The sequence below is a fragment of the Girardinichthys multiradiatus genome, chromosome 14 (assembly GCF_021462225.1).
Source record: "Girardinichthys multiradiatus isolate DD_20200921_A chromosome 14, DD_fGirMul_XY1, whole genome shotgun sequence".
NCBI lineage: Eukaryota > Metazoa > Chordata > Actinopteri > Cyprinodontiformes > Goodeidae > Girardinichthys > Girardinichthys multiradiatus.
The window spans coordinates 45,290,199-45,315,362 of record NC_061807.1 but is presented as its reverse complement, the minus strand read 5'-3'; the positions used below and the strand labels follow the sequence as shown (position 1 = coordinate 45,315,362).

General features: G+C 38.5%; 1 protein-coding gene across 1 annotated transcript; it reads right to left on the bottom strand.

Annotated features, from left to right (window-relative positions):
* Positions 1-2,447: 2,447 nt before the first annotated feature.
* muc3a (mucin 3A, cell surface associated) lies at positions 2,448-23,352 on the bottom strand. Its single transcript, XM_047384912.1, has 11 exons — positions 23,131-23,352; positions 18,610-18,668; positions 18,395-18,437; positions 18,219-18,268; positions 15,073-15,191; positions 14,906-14,965; positions 13,279-13,456; positions 12,675-12,836; positions 9,560-9,654; positions 4,435-4,493; positions 2,448-4,347 (listed from the first exon to the last, which is right to left on the bottom strand). The coding sequence occupies exons 2-11, from the start codon at positions 18,666-18,668 to the stop codon at positions 4,303-4,305; spliced, it is 870 nt and encodes a 289-aa protein (XP_047240868.1). The 5' UTR covers positions 23,131-23,352; the 3' UTR covers positions 2,448-4,302.
* Between the last annotated feature and the right edge of the window lie 1,812 nt (positions 23,353-25,164).

Below are 25,164 nucleotides of genomic sequence, written 5' to 3'. Positions count from 1 at the left end.
CCCTGGGGGACCCCACATGACAGAGGAGCAGAAGATGATTCAAACCCTTCAACCTTTGCAGAAAATGTTCTGTCTGCCAGATAGGAACTAAGCCATTTCAGAACGGTGCCACCAATACCTACTTGGTGCTGTAAGCATGAAAATAAAATGCTACGATCCGCTGTTTCAAAAGCAGTGATTAGGTCCAGCGGGAAAAGGATGACATAGTCACCAGAGTCACATGCCAGGAGATTATAAATCCTCAGCAGGGCTGACTCTGTGCTACAAAGTGCTTTAAAACCGGACTGGAACACATCCATGATTTTATATTCTGTCATTTTCGGTATAGATCTGACCCACATACAGAGAACACTCAGAAAAGAAAGTTTTTACAGATTTCATTGTCAGCAAAGTAATCTAGGGAGGACTGGAAACACCAACTGTACGGGAAGGAAGAATAATGGTTTGGTGAATAAACGATTGATATGAAGTAACTGATTACTTAGATCTGAGAAATGGCTTACTAAATTGTTGTAGCTTGAACCACTAGGGAGAGAGAGATTCAGAGTCTTAACTTGCGAGGGAAGATTGTTCAGTTGTCTTCTTCGTTGTGATCTTGATGCCAGCCAAAGGGAGCTCAGGTGCTGATGTTTGAGATGGAGGAAGGCACAGGGTATGCTGATGCCAGGGTCCAGGAGTTGGAGAAAACCGGAAGCTGCCAGCTTGGTCCGTGTCCGAGAGGTAGAGACGGTAGAGAGGAAAAAAATCCACCATAAGATAGATCCTTAACTCAGTAGTTGAGAATCCAGAGGCTCAGAGAAACTCTGGAACGAAGTCGGAACTCAGCAAGGTAAACAAAGCCTCAGGTAAAAACCTGCATGGAAACAAAATGCAAAGTTACTTGAAGTTAATGAACGAAGAAAAAAATCAGTAAAGGCTGAGCTTGTTACCACTAAGGCAAACACTCTGGCATCAAAGTGCTGGGAGTATTCCTCCAAGCAATCAGCAGATAGTAGACACCTGTCACCTGAGAGCTCCAGCACCAACTGTGAAACACTGAATGGTTATAAAGACAAGAACACCAAACAGACACACACACACACACACAGACTCAGACTCTGACATATTCATCAAGAAAGGATTTTAACTGTGAATAAACTATTTTCCCCAAGATTTTTGATAGTAGGGAAAGCTTAGAAATGAGCCCAAAATTCCCCAACACGGTCAGATCGAGGCCAGGTTTCTTTAACAGGGGCTGCACCACAGCATGTTTAAAATTAACAGTAAGTTGCGCATTCACATTAAACTTATTAAATGCCAATGAACTTTACCTATTATCTAATCCGTGTTTACTATTCAATCTTACCAGCAGTTATTGAACAACTGTTCATTTAAATAAAGCTTTTTAACTGTAGCTACAACGTGAGCTCCCTCTGTGATGTGCATTTTGCTCACAGGAAAAAGAACGCGTTAGAGGTCCAGGATCGTCTTTGGAAAGTGATCATTCACAATGTTGATTGTTCCATGCAGGTCCCTAACGCACCTTTCGCTTAGGATCTTAAGCTACTGCTAAGGGAAATTGCACACCGTGGTCTCTGGATCTTCTTCTGTGTACAAAGGAATGCCGGAGAAATCAAGATATTCTGCATGCTCCCCGCTTAAAATCCAAAAGGTTTTCCTCCAATGCTGCCTCATTTACTAAGGATGAATTAATCATGTTCAGGAGGATGTGGATGATAACATTTTTATTGGAATCTATTTTATTTATAAAAAATCCCAGCCTCCAATTCCGACACCCGCACCTCCAAAAATACTACATTTTTTATGAGCACCATTATCACTAAAGGTGGCAGAAGGTTAAACAGCTGACACAGATCAGGAGAAAGAAGGGGACTCGGACAGAGAAACAACAGGAGAGACAGGCAGGGTAGCCATAGTAGTGCTGAAGCTTATGCTAAGCTCACCACGCTGAGAAAAAACATGTGAAACATGAAGGGTTCCCAAAAGTAAAGTGCAGCAACAGAATATAGTTTTTTAAATATGCTTATGTGTTAGAATAACTCGGAAATGCCACAGTAAAGAACATTTTGATCAAATCGACAGAGTTTGAAGCACCAAACAGATCCACCAAGTGCAACAGCAAAAACATGAAGTGACACAATACGCCTTATAAGCATGCATCTGAGACCTGTGCCAATGACCTTACTTTCTTTTTTGGAATGGCTATACTATCCAGTGCTGCTCACACTGAAGATGTTATTCAGTTGTTCAGTTAATTTGTTAAGGGGTTGGAGCCAACTCCAGCAGTCAATATACACGAGGCAGGGTAAAGCCTGTTTTTCTAATTATAAGCTTCAAACTTATAAAATGTTTTACACTTTTTTTAACTATTCCATGGAAATAAGTAAAAATAAAAATCTCAAACTTAACTAAACAGGAAGCTAAAAAAAACAGTCGTCAACAACATGTCACTGCCAAAATGTTTTTATTATGGCTATAAAGATATAGTGCTAATGTAATCAATTGAAGCTGTAGTGGATTGAAAAAGCACATTAAAGGATCAATAGCCAAATGTTTGGAAAGCAGCAAGCTTTGCATGGTGTGGACCAAACACATTTACATATTGCCTTTGAGTAAACTTTGACATGCATATCCCAATAAATAACAAAAACATATGCAGTTAAATATGTATCGTACACCACAGCAAGATTATAAATAGCCTTACAGTGAAACTTCAACATCAACATAAACTGCATTTAAAGCTCAGACAATATAATGTGCAAAATCACAAGAACGTTTTGCATTACCATCCTATAAAGTAAAACTTAGTGCTGTGCTCTCATCCATATTTTACCTCCGATTTCTATCGTCATTGGCTGAAAATAACAGTCTTCAATCTTAGACTAATTATTTTGTATAAATCTTAAATTAATTCATAAACACTTTTACCTATATTTTAAAATCTAATGGTTTGTTTTCCATGAAAGTATTTATTTGGTCTTTTCAGTCATAGTACGAACTAAATAGTTTTCCTATTTTGTTGGTCTTGAAACATCTAATTACTGAATTCGAGTCACTAACCTACCCTAGGTATTAGACATACTTCCAATTGGGTGGATTAATTTTATTAATACGGTTATTCCTACAATTTATGATCTGTAAATAAACTATAAGAAAATAGTTGCCCTATGATGGACTGGAGACCTGTCCAGGGTGTATCCCACCTCTGGCCAATACACCACTGGAGATAGGCACTTGTACGGAATAAGCGGGTATAGAAAATGGATGGATGGATGGAAATAGTTACTATATTTGCAACGCTGTTGAGAAAATATACTGTTAGATGTTTTATGTAAGATATCAGCAAAATGTTCCTATGCACACAATCTGTGATACAATGCCTCAAAGGAATATTGCTTCATTGTGGCGCAATTGGTAGTCCTGGGTTCGACTCCTGGCCGGAGGTCTCTCTGCATGGAGTTTGCATGTTCTCCCTGTGCATACATGGGTTCTCTCCGGGTACTGGGGCTTCCTCCCACAGCCCAAAAAACATGACTGTTAGGTTAACTAGTCTCTCTAAATTGCCCTTAGGTGTGAATGAGTATGTGCATGGTTGTTTGTTCTGTATGTCTCTGTGTTGCCCTGCGACGGATTGGCGACCTGTACAGGGTGTACCCGCCTCTCGCCGGTAGACTGCTGGAGATAGGCAGCAGCCCCCCCCCCGTGACTCACTATGGAATAAGCGGTATAGAAGAATAATGGATGAATGTTTTATGTAAGGTATCAGCAAAATGTTTCTACATGCATACAATCTGTGATTTAATGCTTAAAAGGAATATTCCAGAAATTTTGTCATTTCATTTTTGTTAAGCTAATGTTCATTAGAATGATTTGCACACTCGAAAAAAGCTTCAAGATCCAATCTCATTTGTTTGTATTGTCTGATCAGCTGATGCTACTTCTTGCCTTGTTCATGGGCTACTGTGAATCAGGGAATATTGGTTAAACCTGTCATAGCTTTTTGTATTAACACATTTTATGGAAAGATTCCCTTGGCCTAGTTGGCATGCAATTCAAACAAACTTCGAGATGTTAAACTAGTTTGGGATTTTGATTATGGGTACTTAAATATTGGTCATATTGTCAACAATATCTAAGACCTAACTTGAGAAATCTCTAAACAAAACAATTTATAGAAGAAACATCTAAAATATAGCATCTAAAAAAATTATCCGAGGCAGATACAAATGAAATAAAGTTACACCTTGCTAATTTTGCAAGTAAAAAACAATATAATAATTCCTTCATCAATAAATGCTGTGCTTAGGCATCCCAGGATGTCCGGGTCTCAGGCCTGAGGATCCTCATCTTTGGAAAAAAGAAAAGAACAAATAAAACAAACTTGACAGTCTTAAGATGAAATTTTACCATAAAATCATGTTTGTCTATACTAACCGGCAGATTGCTTTGGAAATCCATGTTGGGTAAGGGTCTACTGGCAGGCTTGGTATAACCTGGATTAGAAAAAGAGGAACCATATCTGTTCATGGTTGATGGCAGTAAAATCATGCCTACTGATTGGCTGGACCGATTGCTGGCATATGTGAAAGGCTGTGTCTGCTGGATCCTGTGCTTAATGGAATCTTTTTCTTTAAAGGAAAGTTTTTTTGTGATCCAAAGGAAATGGCACAACAACGTGAAGTTCAATGCATGATTTGTATCACATTCCACCAGAATAAATTTTACTTTATGCTTGTCAGGTTATGTTAGAGCACTGTTAAAGTCTTTTCATAATTCAGGGGGCATTAATTTGCTCAGCATGTCTTATGGTTTCCTATCTGTGCCCTTCTTGGTCTAATAGCATTGCATGTTCATCTAAAATATTTGGTTTATGGTAACCACTTAACAAAAAGAGTAATTTCTCCAGAGATATAAATCACAAATGTGTATTGAAAGATTTACTTTATAAATCAGGTCAAATGGAATGAATATATTACATACACAATTTTAACCTTCAGCCTTGCTCTGCTTACATATTCTTAATCTATTTACAGATTACTAGGTGTGAATAAATCAGGTTAATTCAAAACAAAAATTGCGTGCATTTAATATTCTAAGACTTTCTTTACACTTTCAGCTTCTCAGAGTTCCACAAACATATAATGTACACTGCCTGGCCAAAAAAGCCATCCATTGGATAATTACTGCATGGGAGATTATGTTTCACCAAGCAACAAGTTATTTAACCCCAACTGGTGCAATGAGTTGCTTCTCATTTCTTAAACAACCATGTGGAAAGACACATCCCGTGGTCGTGGAAAAGATGTCAGTCTGTTTCAGAAGAGTCAACTCATTGGCATGCATCAAGCAGAGTAAACATTTAAGGAGATTGCAGAAACTACCAAAATTGGGTAAAAACTGTCCAACACATTATTAAAAACTGGAAGGATAGTTGGGACCCATCATCTTCAAGGAAGAAATGTTGAATGATCGTGATCGGCGATCACTTAAACGTTTGGTGAAATCAAATCAAAGAAAAGCAACAGTAGAACTCCGGGCTATGTTTAATAGTGAAAGTAAGAGCATTTCCACATGCACAATACGAAGGGAACTCAAGGGATCAGGACTGAGCTGCTGTGTAGCCTTAAGAAAACCATTTATCAGTAGGCTAACTGTAAAAAAGGCTTCAATTTGCTATGGAGCATAAAGATTGGACTCTGGAGCAATGGAAGAATATATATATATATATATATATATATAATGTGTGTGTGTGTGTGTGTGTGTGTGTGTGTGTGTGTGTGTGTATGTGTGTGTTAATTGTTACTCTCATCTGTGGCCACCTCGAGAGCTCTCTCTCTCTCTCAGCAAAGTCCAAACTCAAACTAATTAAAACGTATCAATATTTTACTTTACTGTAGGAAGGCAGAAATTAGAATCACTTGACAATGTAGAATATATATATATATATATATATATATATATATATCAATTGTTAAAGAACTGCCATGTATGAAACAATGATAAACCATTTTCTGATGCATAACTTTTCATCTTCAGTTTCCGTCTTGATTTCATTTAAATAAAAAATTTGAGAGCTCGGTTGTTTTCGCAGTTTTTATTTAAAAGTCTGTAGATGGTAAGTGATTTATTGTTCGTCCTGTCCTAATGCAAGTAGCGGTTTTTAATGTCTGTGCAAAACCTGTGTAAAATCTCCCAGTCCATTAAATCGAACGCATCAATCTCCTTGGCAAGTTGGAGGTAAGCACTCTCGTGTAGCGTATGTGAAATCTCTGGTCATTTCGAGCTGTACTGTGTTGTTGTAATTCAGCAAAATAACCTGAAACACAACTAGTTACTCTCCCTTTGCTTTTAACTGGGATATTTAGCAGCGAGCAGACAGACATTAAACGTAGCGGTGCTCGTTTTAAAGGCTGGCTGTTCACAAAAGCCTCGAGCTCCGAGGGGGGAGAAGCAAAGCAAGAGCATTGAGGCTCCAGCATAGCAGAACAGTTCAGAAACTATTTGGAATGAAGGGAAAAAAGCTATATTTATAAACAGATTAAGTCGTGTTTTAGACTGCCTATTGGTAGTGGATCTGATCTTGTGCGCTCGTGAATTTTTGCAACTGTAACTGGTTCTGGATGATGGCTTCATAGCAGACAGCTGTTCTTCCCTCTTCTGCGTACCGGCGCAGAATCTTTTAGTGGTACACAGTACCTGACCATACCGGCTCACTTTCACCCCGGGTCTGGGTTCAACAACAGTATGTGTTCAAAGAATGAGGTCAGCTGACTACCTGAATATACTAAATGACCAGGTTTTTCCATCAATGGATGTTTTCTTTCTTGATGGCACGGGCATATTCCAAGATGATGATGCCAGGATTCATTGGGCTCAAATTGTGAAAGAGTGGTTCAGGGAGCATGAGACATCATTCTCACACATAGATTGACCACCTCAGAGTCCAGACCCTAACCCCATTGAGGTTCTTTGGGATGTGCTGAAGAAGGCTTGACGCAGTGGTCAGATTCTACCATCATCAATGCAAGATCTTGGTGAAAAATGCATGCAACCCGGGGTGGAAATAAATCTTGTGACATTGCAGAAGCTTATCGAAACAATGCCACAGTGATTGTGTGCCGTAATCAAAGCTAAAGATGGTCCAGTGAAATATTAGAGTGTGTGAACTTTTGTTTTGGCCAGGCAGTGTATTTAGGTGCAAATAGAAAGCACAAGCAATGGTCCTGATATTGGATTAATTGGTTATTCCTTCTTCTTACATGTTTAAAGTACGTAAGATATTGTTAAAGAATAAGTATTTTGATATTGCCCTGCCCTGCAATGGGATATCGAAATGCTGCAGCTGGTCACGGGTTTGTACAAGATGAAAACTCTGACAACAACAGTATGAGAGACAAACATTCAAAACAACATTTGGTCAGTCACAGAACAATAGTTTGTCTCTTGATAACGTTTTATTGCCATTATTTTCTTTAAAAAGCTGCATTGATACCAAGTCAGCAAGAAATGTTTCCAGCATCTTGCTGGAAACACTGAAGGACCTAGGTATTTATAAGGTATTTATACTCCTCCAGCACCTCCACTTCTTCTCCCATGACGGAAATAGTATTTAACCTATTGTTGTTTCTCTTAAAATCTACCGTCATCTGTTTTATTCACGTGAGATGACTGTTTCCACACCATGCCACAAGGTGGTCAACCAGGTCCCTGTACTCATCTTCTTGTCCATCTCTGATCCACCCCACAACTTTAGAATCATCCGAGTATTTCTGCAGGTGACAGGAGTCTGTCTTGTACTGTAAGTCTGAGGTATACAGAGTGAAATGGAACGATGAGAGCACAGTCCCCTGCGGTGCTCCTGTGAAGCCTACATTTATCATTGTTGTTTTTGACTTTTTCCTGCTGTCAGCACTCTTTAAGTTCACACTGGGGAACCAATATGGATTAAACTATGGCCCCACTCTACACACTGGACCAACTGCTGGGGCTCTGCGGCCCTGCATTTCACCATGCAGAGAAGCCAAAGATTCCTGCAGAGATACAGAGGAGGTGCAGATGCTGCATAGGAGGCCGTAAGAACCGGAGCTACAGACCATGTCTGCCTTCCGTGATTATGGGAAATGTCCACTCCATCTCAGACAGACAAAGCATCTCCGGGCCCTCCTGCTGATCAGTGGGGACTTTAATCACTCCTCTCTCTCCGCCACTCTCCCGACCTTCACGCAATACATCAAATGCCATACGAGGGAAACAAAACGCTGGACCTAGTATTTGCTAACGTGAAGGACGCTTACACCACCACCCCCCTCCCCCCGCTTGGACAATCCGACCACAACCTCATCCATCTGCTTCCTCAATACACATCCAAGATGAGAAAAGAGCGAGCAGAGAAAAGGTCTGTGAAAGTGTGGACTGAGGGAGGCCAATAAGAGATTGCAGGACTGTTTCCACACCACAGACTGGGGCATGCTGTGCAGCTCTTATGGAGAGGACATTGATGGCCTGACCCACAGCATCATGGACTATATTAACTTCTGTGTGGACAGCATTGTGCCAACCCAGAAGGTAATGTGAGTGACCCCTGAGCTTAAAACGAACCTGAACCAGAAAAGGAGAGCTTTCAACTCAGGGACAGAGAGGAATAATTTCAACAGGTTTAGTTTTCCCGCAACTCCTGAAAGACGGAGTGGATGAACACCTTGCTGCCTGTGCCATTGATTACCTCACTGACCGGCCACAGTACATGAGGCTGCGCAGCTGTGAGTCAGAGGAGGTAGTCTGCAGCACTGGGGCCCAATAGGGTACTGTCCTGTCACCATTTCTTTTCACCCTTTACACCGTGGACTTCACCTACAACAAGGACAGCTGTCATCTCCAGAAGTTCTCTGACGAGTCAACTATTGTGGGCTGTGTGTCTGAGGGGAACGAGCTAGAGTACTGGTCAGTCATCATGGACTTTGTGGACTGGTGTGAGCGCAACCACATCGTTTAATTTTATTGTTTATATGTAGTTAGTCTGGGACCACAGTCAGTCTTTTTTGTCACTGGAAAGAAAAAGATTAAATGCAATCATCTGGTTGATATGGATTCTCTGTTCAGCGTGTTTGGACTGAATATTAATTAAAATGAATGAAAATACATTTTATTTATTATTTAATTGTTATCACTTTAAAAAATAAAGTGACAAGTAAAAATGACCAACATAATCCCTGTCAGTCAAAATGACAGACAACGAAAAAGTCTAGTGCAACCTCTAATATGCACAGAAGGTTCTTTCTCTGTTGTCAGTCATTGTACCTATACCTCCTTCTCACCACAGTGACAACATAACAGAGATTTTTGCAGGCTTGGTGCATTTACATTTATTTTGGATATTCATTAAGTCAAACATGCTAAAGATTTTGCACCCGCTGTCCTGCAAATTTTACACACACAATTTGATTTGCATCTGGTTTGTATATTAGCTTTGCATAGGCAATCACGTTTGCACATGTTTTTGTACATGCACACCTTTTAAAGATCAGCCCCATAGTGTGTTTGCAATGGATTAGAAACTTACTAGCTCCATGTGTGCCTGATGGGCTTGTAGGTCTGGACCACTGAAAGTCATCATCCAGCCATTCGTTCACCAATTTCTGTTTCATGTCTTTATTTCTGCAAAAAAATTGTTTAACTGGACATTAGAATACAGAAAATTTTTATCATGTTAGATTGTTGCTCAGCTCAAAGTCAGTGGGAATTCACAGTAATATTATTGGTCATAACCTTTAACAGCAAACACTTATCCAACTATCTTTTCATCCATCCATCCAACTACCTAAACATTTTATTGATCTAACGATCTGGGATGGGAGCCATGTGAGCTCTGTTTCCTACAGTGTAGACTGATAACAAGATGACACATTAAGTGTCAATACAATCAACTGTGAGAATAAAAGTTTGTTAACCAATGCAAGCAAACTGGTAAAAACAAAGTATTTGGCATTTATGGCCTCCTGCTTTGTGTGCTGGGAAGCAACAAACTATAAGGTTTTTTTTTTTGGTCATATTGGTTGGTCTTGCTTCTTAAAGTCACAGTTTTGAGTAAATGTAGCATTGTTTCTACCTTACAGAAAAGACCACCCATGGACTTTTATGATCTTTTGGAAAATTTAACACTCTTGGAAGTAATATACTGTTTATCAAAACTATGTTTTGTAGTGCATAATGTAGAGGTATGTGTGCGCACTATGTTCAGAAGCTATGAGTTCTTGACAGAGCTGCTTGGAGTTTGAGTCCCAACGCTGTGACCTTTGCTGCTTGAGGAATGTTACATTCTCCTACAGCTCTTGCGTTATTTGCTTTTGTTTAAACTTTTGACTTTATGTTCTTTCTCTGTTTTTTCTCTTCCTAGAAGCTATACACCTAGCCTCGGTTTGTGTTTTGCTGGTACACATTCCTGGGGGTGGGCATTGGCTGGGCTGCTGCTGCCAACATTTCAATGTTGTCCTTCTCCAGATGATACATTTGGTTTTACAGCCATGATACACTGTCTTTCAGTGTTTAACCCTGTCTCTCTCCTAGACATAGCTACTGGCAGAGCTTTTACTGTAATTCTGTGCTCTCTTTCCTACCCTAGACTTGAAAACTAACTTCGAATTAATCTACTTAGCTGTCTTTCTCTCCTAGATGAAACTACTAAATGGACTACTAATGCCTTCAACCTTTTAGTTTTACATAGAAAGTACACCTGGATCAGACATTCTGTGTTCTTTTTGTGTGTATGCTCTGTTCTCTCAACCCCCCGGTCAGTCATAGCTGATGACCGCACACACTGAGCTTTATCTGCTGGAGGTTTCTTACTGTTAAAGTAGATTTTTCCTTTCCACTGTCACTACATGCATGCTCAGTATGAGGGATTGCTGAAAGTCAACGACACAATGCAAGCAGCTGCCCACTGTCTCTACATGCTCATTCAGGAGGAGTGAATATCGTAAGCCACTGAATCAATGCAATCTGCTGGGTTTCCATAGATAGAAAAGTTTTTAATTAACTTGAATAATAAACTAAATTTGACTGCATTGTTTGATAATTAGAATAAACAAATCTATGTATTTAACTTGGGATATGTATGAATTAACTTTGTAAAGTGCCTTGAGACCACATGTGTTGTGTATTGGCGCTATTTAAATAAACTGAGTTGAATTGAATATTGCTTAGTTGAAGTTTAGTTTTTAGCATTTCTAGTATTAGTTTCAGTTTTTTTTCATACTTTGATGAATTTTTAGGTGCAGGATTGAAAAAGGTCAGTGTATTGTATTTATGTAATTTTGTATATATGTATTGGGTAATGAAGTTTCAACACAAGATACCAATTCAAATATGTATTCAGTTCCTGTTGAAAAAAACAGTCTACAAGGTAGCAGCCTTAAGTGCAACATCTGTGTAATATTGCAGCTGCTGAAAACAGTCCAGACTAAGGACACACATGAACATAATAATATTAACTAATAAAATAAATACTACGCAATATAATGTAAACTTAATCTCAATCACATATTCGTGTGGATGTCACAGTCGACAGTGAAAGCCCTCCATTATGGTTGTTTTTTTTCCCGGTGCTACCTGGTCATGATGTGGATTCTCTTTCAGGTCATCGATACTCAGAGAGGCTACCTTGTCAAGGTACTCACAGTTAGCCCTCTTGTGCATGCTTTTCAAATTGACTTTGGGATTTGTGAGGTTTTTCCCCTTGAGAAGCAATTCTTTCTGATATTGTATCTGCTGTTTTTACTACAAGACACTTGCTTTTATCTTTCTTGCAGTCATAGTTGAAGAAATCCTAGACAGGACTCTGTCGCTTTCTCCCAATTTTTGCTGTCTTCATTTAGCAGGCTAAAGTGGAGAGCAAAAATATAAAGGCTGACAGGGACTGTGGGGTGTTGTACAGTGGTGATAGCTGTATTTAACTGCTTATGTGGGAAAAAAAGCCACTTCACATCAGTTCGCAAGGCTTAGAAATAAATTGCTAAACACAAAAACAAAGGAAATTACATCTATAATTTCAGTGCATTTTCGTTTTTTTAATCATAGTATACAGTTCCAGTTAGTCATAGTTTTTTTCCCTTTAAATTACAAGTTTTTATTTATTTCAGTTAACGAAAATATTTTCACAATTTCAGGTTTTGTTTTTAACTCTGGTGTGCAGGTCACAATGATAAAGTAAGGTGAACAATGTTTCATTCTCTGTGAATTGCGTTTACAGCAAGCAGCACTTAGTAAGAAATGCTTCATTTGTATTTTTAAAAGATTTAATGTTGACAGGGATTAATATTGAAGATTATTGCAAATTGTGTGATCATTGACAAAGAGAACAGAATTTATTTTGTATTAGCCAAAAACCCATGAATTACTCTCAATTGTTCCTAAGCCAAGGTTCCCTTCCATCCCAGCATTTCAATTCAGAATCAATGGTTTATGACATCTTTCTGAATTTGTGCTCTACCTTATGATGTATCACTAAACTTTATGTTTTTGTAGGAAAGCACTGGTTGCTAATTTGTAGCACAATAAGAAGCATGTCAAGTTTCATGGATATATTAAAGGTAAAACACTTAGACAGTCTTTTTCCTCTATTGCTAGTGTTGTCATGTTTTTACTAAACAAAAAAACAAAAAAATCAGATCACAGCTTACTTTGTCTGTTTGTGTTTGTTGATAACAGCATATGCAGCCAGGGCTCCCACAGTAACTAACATGACAGCAAGGGTCACACTTAACCCTGCATAAAACGCAGTCCTGTGTATAGGCATGTCACAGTTACTACCCAAGTACCAGATGGAATCCACATTTTGACACCTGAGAAAGAAACAATTTCAACATTTAGATAAATAATTGGTAGGGTGAAGAATCAATAGGATAGTTACATATTAAGTTAAACATAAATAAAAATAATTATTAATAAAATTAAAAACAAACACAAACGATGAAAACAAAATATTCTTACAACCTGTTAACTGAAAGTTTTATTTCTCCCTTAGCTGAAATTAAGTTTGTGTGACCTTTTACATGTACCTGTGTCATGAATTTGAGTGTACTATACAGAACTGGAATACAGGAAGATGTCTTAAATTAAACTTGGAAACAAATATCTCTTTGTAAAATGCTTTGGAAAATCTATTTTGGCCTTTCATTTCATGAGTGTTTCATACGTCACATAAGAGCTCTTTCATTGCTCGAAAATATATTAAGTTTGGTTAAACAGTCAGAGAAAACAGTATAAAAATGCACATCAACGTACTTGCAGACCTCTCCCACATCTCTGAAGAGTGTACAGAGTCCCAGATTTTTGCATATTTTGTGGTTTGGATGCCGTGCGTCACATCTGTTTATACAAAAGATCACTCCTGTCTCCAGGTCTTCAGAATAAGAGTAGTATTTAGCAAAATCCGAGTTCTCCAGTGCTCTGTCACATAAAGCTAGAAAAACATGGAAGATTTTAATAAGATCATGCAAACTTAATCCTTCCAAATCTTTTCAGTCCCCATGGGAGTGATAAGAGGGTGAGAGCCAGGGTATACCTAGACAGGTTGCTACTCCATCACAGGGCAAGACACACACAAGCATAAACTCACACATAGGCATAAGGAGAACATACAAACTCCACACAGAAAGACCCCAGACAGGAACCAAGCCCAAGACCTTGTTATGAGACAACAGTGCTAATACATGCGGCAGAATTTGCTTTATCATGTTTTTCTTTTTTTATGTGGACAAAAATACAAAAAAACTTTTTTTAAGCTAGTTGGGAAAAATATATATAATCAATCATATATATAATCAATCATATAAATAATCAATCATATAAATAATCAAACTACTGATTAAACTCTGGTGTAATTAACAGCAGTTTCTGGATGTTCACCCATGGTTTAGGTGAGTTAAAAATACATTGAGATGCAAGTTAAAGAACCTAGATGGTGTTTAAAAGTTGCTGCAGAACTATTTGCCAATACTAACATCATATAAAAAGGGGTGATGACCCCTTGTAGTAAAATCTCAAAGTGTGGATGTAAAAATTGGCTGCTCATTACTGTCTTTGACGCAGAAACAATTTTTACTGACGTTTCCTTGTGTTCTTGTAACAGCCTGCCTCACCACCACTCCACAGTTTATGACAAGGTCAACTGGTAGCACACAGATTTCAATTATTAAAGTTGATCCTGTTCATCTTTATGCATGTTCACTTAAATTTTAAGTCCCTTTATACCTTTCTAGGGGTGTAACATTTTAATGTTTGTCTGTACTGTAAGTTACCATAAAAACTGTAAATACATCACCGGTTAATGAAATGCATATGAGCTTAATAGAAAATACACTGATTAGACATGAGGACCTCAAGTACAGCAGATTAGTTTACATGTTTTCTACAAATTTGAAGGATAGAGTAGAAGAGAAAGATAAAGTGAGGAGGGAATCCACAATAAGAAATAAGAAGCTTTAGGTCAAATAAGAATATTCACGAAGGAGAAGAGGACTAACTTTAAAAAAAAATTTACTTTATTACTTTTTTTAAAAGTTGTTGTTTTCCCCCATCCTTTAGAGAACAATGTTTTTGTAAACTAGGGACCCCCGAAAGACAATAAAAAGAGGAGGCGGACAGATGCTGTTCAGAATGATTGGGGACTTGTAACTGAACATGTTTCTGATCGTTCTCCTCGTACGAGTAAAATAACTAACATTTTGTCTCTCTCTCTCTTCTTTTTGTGTTGTTATAAATATTGTTAGGTTGTTTAAACCTGACAGTGTTACTTTTTCTGCACTAACCCTACTCTGCTCAATGTTCAGCCATACACTAATTATTATCTGATAATTTTATGTTCTAGTAAGTAATAAATAATTTGCACATACAGTTCTTTAACACTTACCTTGCTTATTTATCTCTGTTCCCACCACTGTGGGTTTTGTTGTGATGTTATAAGGGCAATCTAAAAATCAGAGGAAGAAAACCGTTACGTGACCTCAACAGAAAAAATAGGTATCAATTAAGATTTAATTGATCTATAATTTCTTTAAGAATAATTTTCTATATTACCTATTTGACAATTTTGCAGTTCAGTAAGGACGTTTTCAACACCCTTTAAGCCATTCTGATATTGCTGAACACTCTGGTTGTTTGGAATTTCCAAAACCACATCATGTGAGACGTTTACACTGAAGGAGAATTTTTTTATATAAATTAGTTAACACTAGAAAAATTGCATTTCCTGCAAAAATGCAGTGTGAATGCTGAAAGCTGAATTCTCTAGCTGAAAGCTTGCAGAAAGAAGCTTAAGTAAACTGCAGAAAATCTTCTGAAATGTAATGAATGAGCAGGAAACAGAAATGCTAATCTTCTGTACTGAAACCTGGCAGAAAAAGATTAGGTTGATAGTACTATATTGGCTAAAATTCAATGAATTAACAGATAACAGAAGAGTTGGCACAAAGAAGCTCACGTTGACTAAAGAAAATCTGCTGAAATCTGATAAATTAGCATAAATGGCAGAAACATGGGCAAAGAAAAATGGTCATGTTCAAGTAGGAAGGCTATGAGCTAAAAAAACAGCTTAACAAGTTAACGTTACCTCAAAACTAGTTGTTGAAACAGAATATTATAACAGCAGTGTATAAGCTGAAATTAGCTAAAAAGCAAATGCTAGTTAAAATGCTAACAGTAGCATTTTGGCTAACACTAGCATGTAGCCTAATAGTATCTCACTATTAGCCAACATGTTAATATCGTAACTTAGGCTTATAACTGAAAAGTAGCCTAAATGCTAATGTTAGCTTAAATGCTAACATTAGCATGTGGGCTAACACTAGCATGTCGAGTAACATTAACTTACTCCATTCAATATCTTAATTTAGCCCTTTAAGTGAAAATCTGTCTAAATGCTAACGTTAGCTTAAATGCTAACATTAGCATATGGGCAATCACTGGCTGGTTGCATAACATTAATGTAATCCATCTATAATGCTTACAACAGTCTATATGCAAAAGTCTATGAAATTGCCCTACGAAGATGGTCAAAGAATTTGTGGAAGGGTCCGGTTTAGGCCATAGAAATTAATGAAAATGAGTGGAAGTCAATGCAAAGTCCTCAAACAGGTCGTTAAACATGAATGTGTGTGTGTGTGTGTGTGTGGGTCCAAGTCTGTGACACGGAGAGAATAGAGGCAGAGAATTAGACAGTATCAAACACAGACAAATACAGAGATACACAGAGCTATAAATAGAACAGTGAGGAGTGAATCAGCCAATCAGCAAAGAGCGTCACTGTAACTTGACACCTGCAGCTTTTCTAACGCAGCACCACACTATCGTCTCCCCCTGGCCTGGGCTTTTAACATGGAGGCGCTTGCTCCCGAACTACCGCCCATAACTCGGAAACCGTAAGGGCTATCAATGTCATTCCTGGAACGTTTTTCGCAGAACAGACAGTGGAACGAGAATATTAACACTTTTTTCTTGAAAATATAACAATAAAGGCACAACACTAGGTGAAAAGAAAGAGAAAATTGGAGAATAAGACAAAACTGCCTGAACATGCTCTCGAACAACTTTGAATAACTCGAAAACTATAAGGGCTATCAATTTGTTTCATGCATTGTATGAATAAGCAGGCCTTGCTGAACAATCATGGAGCTTTTCAAATTTCTACAAGAATCTGTCTGGGAGGTGTGAACCTGTGAAAAGTGGATCATTTTGACCTTTTTTAACCTGACTAAAGATGGATTTTTCACTCTCAACCAAACCTACTTCACGAGAAAACGGTAAAAGGTAACCAAACAATCTTTGGACAGTCGGTATCTGCAGGCATCGGTGATCAATCCTGGTGAATTGCATGTGTCAACAGTAATCCGTGTAGGAGATGTGACAGTGAAATAAAGTCGATGATTTACAAATTTTTTAATTTGAAACTTTCTTAGGAAGGGCAGTACTCTGAAACAAACCTTTTTTATGACTAAATGGTAAAAGATGTCAAAATAATTCCTTCACTGTGAGCACCAGCAAGGTGTGAATATTAATTGGTGCAAAGCTCATGTCTGTACATCGAACGGTTTAGGAGAGGCGACGATCCGAAAACATGTGAGTTTAAAGATTTTCTCAAATTAGGTGGCCCATTCATTGTGTGTTGACTTTGCGTTGCTTTGGGGCATGTTGCCGGAAAACTGTTAGTCCCACGTCAATGAGGGTGACATTTTCTGAATCGTGAAAGAGAATCCTACGTTTTGATATATAGTTTATGTCAGTAGAGTGAAAATTTAGTGAGTGAGGAGAGTTTGGTTGTTCTTTCTCAGGTTATTCAAAAACCTGGAGCATACACTCTAGCAACTGCCGAATTCCGCCATAGGATTACATAATAAAATCGAAAACGTCAAAGATCTTGCCTAAAATTTAAATCGTGATGGTAGAAGAATCGTAACAGATATGAAAAAGCTGAATTATTTGAAGATAGCTTAATGGCTTGTGAACATTTTAAAAGCTGAATAGGATTTCTAGCTGAAAGTATGTAGAAGTAGTAAGCTGTGAAAGAGCACAAAGTTTAAGCTGAATTTTGCGGAATTTTTAAAATTTCAATGGCCCAAAAATCAGCACAAAAAGCTGAATTATTAAAAAGTATAAGAAGTATTAATACCAAAAGTCATAGCTGTAATGTCCTAAATGAGCTGAACATTTTAAAAGTTGAATGGCTGAAATAGCACAAAGAATGAAGGAGGAGATAGGTGCCAAAAAATTGTTACATTTACATAATAATAAAGAGAAACAGGAACTTTTCATCTAATATAAAATATCTAACTTTTAATTAGGATTTTTACATCCTCAAACTTAAGGCAATAGCCTAACAGTCTAATAGCCTAATAGTTTTACATGTTTTCAAGTTACATTTGTGTCCTAATTGTGTGGATGCTTTACAGCATTCACACAATGCAGTATAACTGATGAGCACATGAGGTGGAGACTAAACCAGAAACAATGTATCTGGACTCTACTAATGATAGCTTTTCACTGCACCTGTGAACAAGCTCAACTCAAGGTTCAGATACTCTGGGTTATTTGAATTTATTGATTTTCCCTAAATGTTTTCAGTTGGTGCTCTGTATAGGCAGTTTCTTTAGGTTATTTAGTACTGATTTTCTCAATAAACAAAAATGTTCTCACTTCATGGTCTTGGAAAATACTTAAACACTATTTACCCCGTAGTTCTTGCTTTATAGTGGAAATCCTTATCTTCAACTGATCTTCTCTGAAATACAGATAAAATATATAAAGATACAACAAATATTAGTTGGTTATAAAACTCAATCTCTGGTTCAAGAGACTTAGTTTTACTGAGATTTTAGTTTCCTTTTAAATCTTTAAACAGCTTTACCTTCTTCACGATGTGATCTGATATTGTAGCATCACCTCCAGGGCTACGAGAAGTAAGCACGAGAATCTCATAAAATATGACTTTGCAATTTACCAACAGTTATATGCACTTTGTTCTTTGCTTCACATCATATTACTGAAGTAATTCTGTTGGAATGACCATAACTATAATATTACAAACATTTGAAACTACATTGTTAATGAATTTGTTTTTACCTTAAATTAGTCACAATAACTTCTTTGAAATGTTTTACCATTTCATATTGTGGCTGCATCTGAAAAAGAAACAGTAATGTCTGTTGGGTCCGCCGTGGAAGGAACAAAAATGATTAAACTACTCACAGAGAACAAGAGACAGGTAAAACCATGGATCCCAGAATGCACAGTTTAACCCATTTTTATGAACAGTTCACAGGAAGGAGTTTCACCTGGAATGCCTGTGATGTCATAGGGATATAAAACTAGCACAATCACAGCTCTTTCTCTTTCCCCACAACCCCTCCCAAAGGTTGCATCGGGGACAACACAAGTGTGAATGTCTTCACCTGGCTGGCCAAATAAAAGACTGCATCTTTGAAGAAACCTTGGATCCAAAGTAAAATACGCCATACAATTCAATAGCCCTCTTCGATGTCCTACTGTTCATATGAACAGTTGACATAAGAGGTTGTGTCTGCGCAAAGAAAATTGGTTCAGGATAAACATTTTTTTATTTTATTTCTTTGTGTTTTGCTTTTCTATTCTTAAACTGAGTTGGGCCAGAGCAGGCCTAGAGCAAGCTGGAGTTGAGGCTATCTGTGATTTAATTTTTATCTCACTAAGTGGTTTGAGTGCTGACAGTCCAGTAATGTGAGCTTATTCAGTTTTATCTATGTCTTCCAATGATCTCCTTTCACTAACCGACAAAAAATATGTCCACATAGTCCTTATAAATGTGCCAAATTGTCCCCATATCCCTTAAACTAGCCACCACTGTGCAATGTTTTCTACATAGCTTGTTATGCTCGCGTTCCAACGAGCTGTAACACGCCGCTAACGCTCATGCACACATTAATATTTGTATTAATGGTACATGTGGGACTTAGAGGGGTTGATAAATAATAGCACAACTGCTATTTTTTTTCTTTGGTCTTCAACATTGTCTGTTCGTTCACAATTTTGTGAGTAAATAAATGTTTTCCGCCATCATCTAGTAGTTCATCGTTCTATTTCAAAAGGACCAATAGTCCAAAAGGTTATTGATCTCTAATTCTGCTAATAATATTATTATTAAAACATGTATTTATTAAAATAATACTTAACTTCCTGTCTGCTTTGAATTGTGCGCCGCTATCACCCCAAGATGCTCTATATGGTGGTCACACCTACCCTATGAGGTTGAGGTACACAGCGAGGCCAGGTGAAACTGTATACTATGTGGATTACACATCTCTGTACCCTTATGTAAATGCTAAGTGCGTTTTTCCACTCGGGCACCCCACCATCATTTACAAAGATTTTGATGACCCCAGCAGCTACTTTGGCCTCATTAAAGCTGTGGTCTACCCCCCACGAGGTCTCTTTTTCCCTGTTTTGACTTACAGAACATCCCAAGGTAAACTTGTGTTTACTCTCTGCCGCACATGTGCTGAAATAAATAACCAGTCAGGTCCCTGCGGGCATAATGATGAGAACAGAGCTCTGACAGGTGTGTGGATGAGTGTAGAGTTTTGTAAAACGTTGCAGTGTGGTTATTGCCTTGCCAAAATCACAGAAGTTTGGCATTTTGAGAAGACCAGTGACACAATCTTTAAAGGTTACATTCATTGCTTTTTAAAGGGTAAGCAGGAGGCTTCAGGCTACCCTTCTGAAGCAGTGGATGAGGAGAGCAAGTCAAAGTATGTAGCAGACTACAAACTCCACCAGGGTATCCAATTAGACGCAGGCAAAATCGAGGTGAACCCTGCCAAAAGACAGGTAGCAAAACTGTGTTTAAACAGCTTTTGGGGAAGGTTTGCGCAGCGAAGTGATCTGTCTCAGACCACAGTCATCACTAACCCTGATGAGTTTTTCAGCTTCCTATTCTCGAGCAAATACAGGGTTAACTACTTCCATTTCTTCAATCCATCCTGAAATGTGTGTAGTGCAGTGGAACTACAGCAAATGTGTCATCTCTCCCCCAAGCAATGTAAACAATGTGTTTATTGCAGCATTCACCACCGCTTATGCTCGTTTAAAACTTCTCAGCAGCATGGAGCAATTGCAGGACAGATTGATTTATATTGACACAGACAGTTTGATTTATGTGACAAAAAGTGGTGAAACTCCTTTGGAGCTGGGAAATTATCTGCGTGATCTTACTGACGAGCTCGCGGGAGACAGCATTTTGGAGTTTGCATCAACAGGACCCAAGAGCATACCAAACCAAAAACCAGAAAAAGTTAGTGATATGTGCTAAAGGCATCACTCAGACGCATGAATGCAGCGAGAGGGTCAATTTGGCAGCATCAAAGGGCTGGTTGAGGGTTACTTAGCGGGGTCCAGTGAGGGTGTCATTAAGAAATGCTGCATTTGTTAAAAGGTTTTGGTTGGTGTATGACAAGAGATGCCTTTTTTCTGACAGGAACTCTGCCTTTTGGTTATCAGAGCATAAGAAGAAGAAAGATAAAATAAAAAAATAAAAATGTTGCATTCTGCTGATTTTGATCCTAGATTTAGAGCTCCTTTCTCATGTATGATTATAGGACCCAGTGGTTGCAAAATTGTAACCATGCCATGGATGTTGTTCCAGAAAATATTTTGTGGATTTGCACATCTTTTCAGCCGATGTAGGCTGAATTGCAGAAGATGAATAAAAATATTAAATTTGTGGAAGGATTGCCTCATTCTTTTGAAGATGAAAACCTGTTTCCTCCTGATCAGAATCATCTGATAATTCTAGACGATGTTATTGCTCAAGCCTCAGATGATGAAAACGTGATGAAGGTCTTTACACAGTTTCGTCACCATCGTAAAATGAGCATCATGATGTTGACTCAGAATGTTTTTCATCAGGGAAAGTTCATTTGCACTATTAGTTTGAACTGTAATTATATGGTGTTGTTTAAGAACCCTAGAGACAAACTGCAGTTGAATATACTGGCCCGCCAAATGTTTCCATCGCAAAAGGGTGTCTTCCTGGAGAGTTTTGAAGATGCACCAGTGGCCTGCCTCACCAGTGGCCTGCTGTGTACGTCCCCAAAACAAAGTAACTCATCATATTCTAGAATTACGCCGCTCAAGGTGGCAGCAGGTTGGAGTAGCTCTGTTACTTTTGATTCTGATTTATTCTTTTTGGGGAACTATTCCTCTTGTGGTGGATACAGTTGATTTTTTTTTGGACGACTCTCCACTCCGGTGTCGGATGCTGTGCAGCTTGGAGGATTTTTCTTAATACTTTCTAAGACGTGTGTCTTTTCAGTGTGAAGACTTTGTCTGAGACAATATACAAGAAACAGCTGAGGATGTCTGAGGTCTGATCACCTATTCAATAAACAGTGGATGTGTATTGACGGAGACAATGCTCGACACTTTGGGCCAGGAAGGAGCACGGTCGTCTTTGACTACAGTCAATGTGAAGACTTTGTCCGAGACAATACACAAGAAACAGCTGTGGATGTCTGCCTTAATTCAATAAACAGTGACATGTCTGAGGACTTTATAACTTTTATTTTTTCAGTTTCTTGTGACATTTTTACCAAATGGAGTCTCTCATGATTCCAAACAAAGTCTTTTAGCTGTAGAATCCATTTCTAATTTGGAAACAGCATACTGAGCACTCATAAAAGTTTAGATAATTCCATGTTTGGCTTACTTTTTAACTATGTTTTCAGTTCATTTGTTTCTCGGTTTTTAGATCATCTCTACAAGCTGCTGGTGCAGATTAGATTACTCATACATTTGAGCGGAGGAAGAAAGGTTCTGTATCTACTTTTTGTCTTTCTTGTTTTTTTAGATGTAAAAACATCCATCTAAATAACCCCTGCGTTAAAACAAAATTAATTTATAATTCTGTCAGGTTCTCTCTTTTTATCAGAATTTTGTGTCATGTGCCTGCATTAGCCTGAGTGACCTTTAATTTGATCAGAATTTTGTGTTATGTGCTTGCATTAACCTGAGTGACCTTTAAAGTGGAGAAACTACATGTTTTTTTTTTTTTTTTTTTTAAATGTAAAAACATCTAAAAAAATACAACTAGAAAGATTCGCTTCGTTGTGATGACAACATCTGGTTAATGACGATATCCGGTTACGCCACCGGAAGTCCTGCCACCGGAAGTCCCACCCACCTGTCAAAATTTTCACACCTCGTTTGATTGAAGGATGTACATTTAGTCTCTGGGGTGCCAAAGAAAGATGAAGGTAACAGAACATGGAACATTTTTCAAGAGTTCTACTGAAATCCTGCCATTGCTTTGAGATGACAGTCTCACTAAAACCACTAAACTTTTAGAAATATGATTACATTTTTGTACATTTACTACATTTTTGTACATTTGTAGCATGCGGCATTAATTAATTATTCAATAACATTGAGCTTAGAAAATGTCCTTTTTGGGCAGAATTTTATTTGAAAATGATTAAATGATCAGCTTGAAAGTGTCATAAATGATATTTAGCTATAACTAGCTTTTGCAGATCAGAATAACAACTGAACATTCAAAAATGGTACTGCATTCCCTGTGATGTCAAATTACTCATAGATGTGGATCTACTTTACCTTTTCCTGAAACGTTTTTACAAACGCTTTATACTTCAGTGATGAGGGGTTTTTATAATCTTCATGATATTCCTCATTGATCACCACATTGGCGATCACTTTCAGATTAAATGCAGCTGCAGAAAAATGAAAGAATGAAATAATCTTTGCATTTTATGTTATTGGATATCTGATATGAATAGCTAAGTGAAATCTATGGCAGAGGAATAAAACTTGCAATTCACTATACCTGGCACAACAGGGTTAACCTGTTCACATTTTTTTCCAGAAAACCCAAGAAGACACGTACAGTTGTATCCATTAAAAGTACCACCATTTTGACAATCCAAAGGCTTCACTGTTGTAACTGTTAAAGTTGTCAAAAAAGACGTTGATGTGACTTCAGGAACCTTGGTCGGCTGTGACGTTGTTGGATCTTTGGAAGCAGCTGTTTCAGATGTTATGGCTGTGCCAGCAGGCTCTGTTACTGTACCAGGTGGATTGGTTGGTTCAGATCCTGATGTCCCCATGCCGCCAGAAGATGTGGACAAGCCTGGACTGGTTGACTGTGGTAACATGGTGGTACTAACAGGTTCAGTTGTCTCAGATTGTGCAAGAGTTGTTTGTTGAGATTGTAAAGTAGTATCGGCCTGCTGGGATGTTGATGAGTCAGGGGATACAGATGTTTGAGATGGACTCGTTGTTTCAACAGGCTCAGATGTTACCGTACCCGAGGGACTGGTTGGTTCAGATGCTGAAGTAGACCCAGCAGTGTCAGATGTTGTTGAGCCACTAACAGTGGTTGGTTCTGGTGAAAAAGTAGAACCAACAGGTTCAGTTGTCTCAGACTGTGCAGGAGTTGTTTGTTGTGAATGTAAAGTAGTATCGGCCTGCTGGGATGTTGATGAGTCAGGGGATACAGATGTTTGAGATGGACTCGTTGTTTCAACAGGCTCAGATGTTACCGTACCTGAGGGACTGGTTGGTTCAGATCCTGAAGTTGACGCATCAGTGTCAGATGTTGTTGAGCCACTAACAGTGGTTGGTTCTGGTGAAAAAGTAGAACCAACAGGTTCAGTTGTCTCAGACTGTGCAGGAGTTGTTTGTTGTGAATGTAAAGTAGTATCGGCCTGCTGGGATGTTGATGAGTCAGGGGATACAGATGTTTGAGATGGACTCGTTGTTTCAACAGGCTCAGATGTTACCGTACCCGAGGGACTGGTTGGTTCAGATCCTGAAGTAGACCCAGCAGTGTCAGATGTTGTTGAGCCACTAACAGTGGTTGGTTCTGGTGAAAAAGTAGAACCAACAGGTTCAGTTGTCTCAGACTGTGCAGGAGTTGTTTGTTGAGATTGTATAGTAGTATCGGCCTGCTGGGATGTTGATGAGTCAGGGGATACAGATGTTTGAGATGGACTCGTTGTTTCAACAGGCTCAGATGTTACCGTACCCGAGGGACTGGTTGGTTCAGATGCTGAAGTAGACCCAGCAGTGTCAGATGTTGTTGAGCCACTAACAGTGGTTGGTTCTGGTGAAAAAGTAGAACCAACAGGTTCAGTTGTCTCAGACTGTGCAGGAGTTGTTTGTTGTGATTGTATAGTAGTATCGGCCTGCTGGGATGTTGATGAGTCAGGGGATACAGATGTTTGAGATGGACTCGTTGTTTCAACAGGCTCAGATGTTACCGTACCTGAGGGACTGGTTGGTTCAGATCCTGAAGTTGACGCATCAGTGTCAGATGTTGTTGAACCACTAACAGTGGTTGGTTCTGGTGAAAAAGTAGAACCAACAGGTTCAGTTGTCTCAGACTGTGCAGGAGTTGTTTGTTGTGAATGTAAAGTAGTATCGGCCTGCTGGGATGTTGATGAGTCAGGGGATACAGATGTTTGAGATGGACTCGTTGTTTCAACAGGCTCAGATGTTACCGTACCCGAGGGACTGGTTGGTTCAGATCCTGAAGTTGACGCAGCAGTGTCAGATGTTGTTGAGCCACTAACAGTGGTTGGTTCTGGTGAAAAAGTAGAACCAACAGGTTCAGTTGTCTCAGACTGTGCA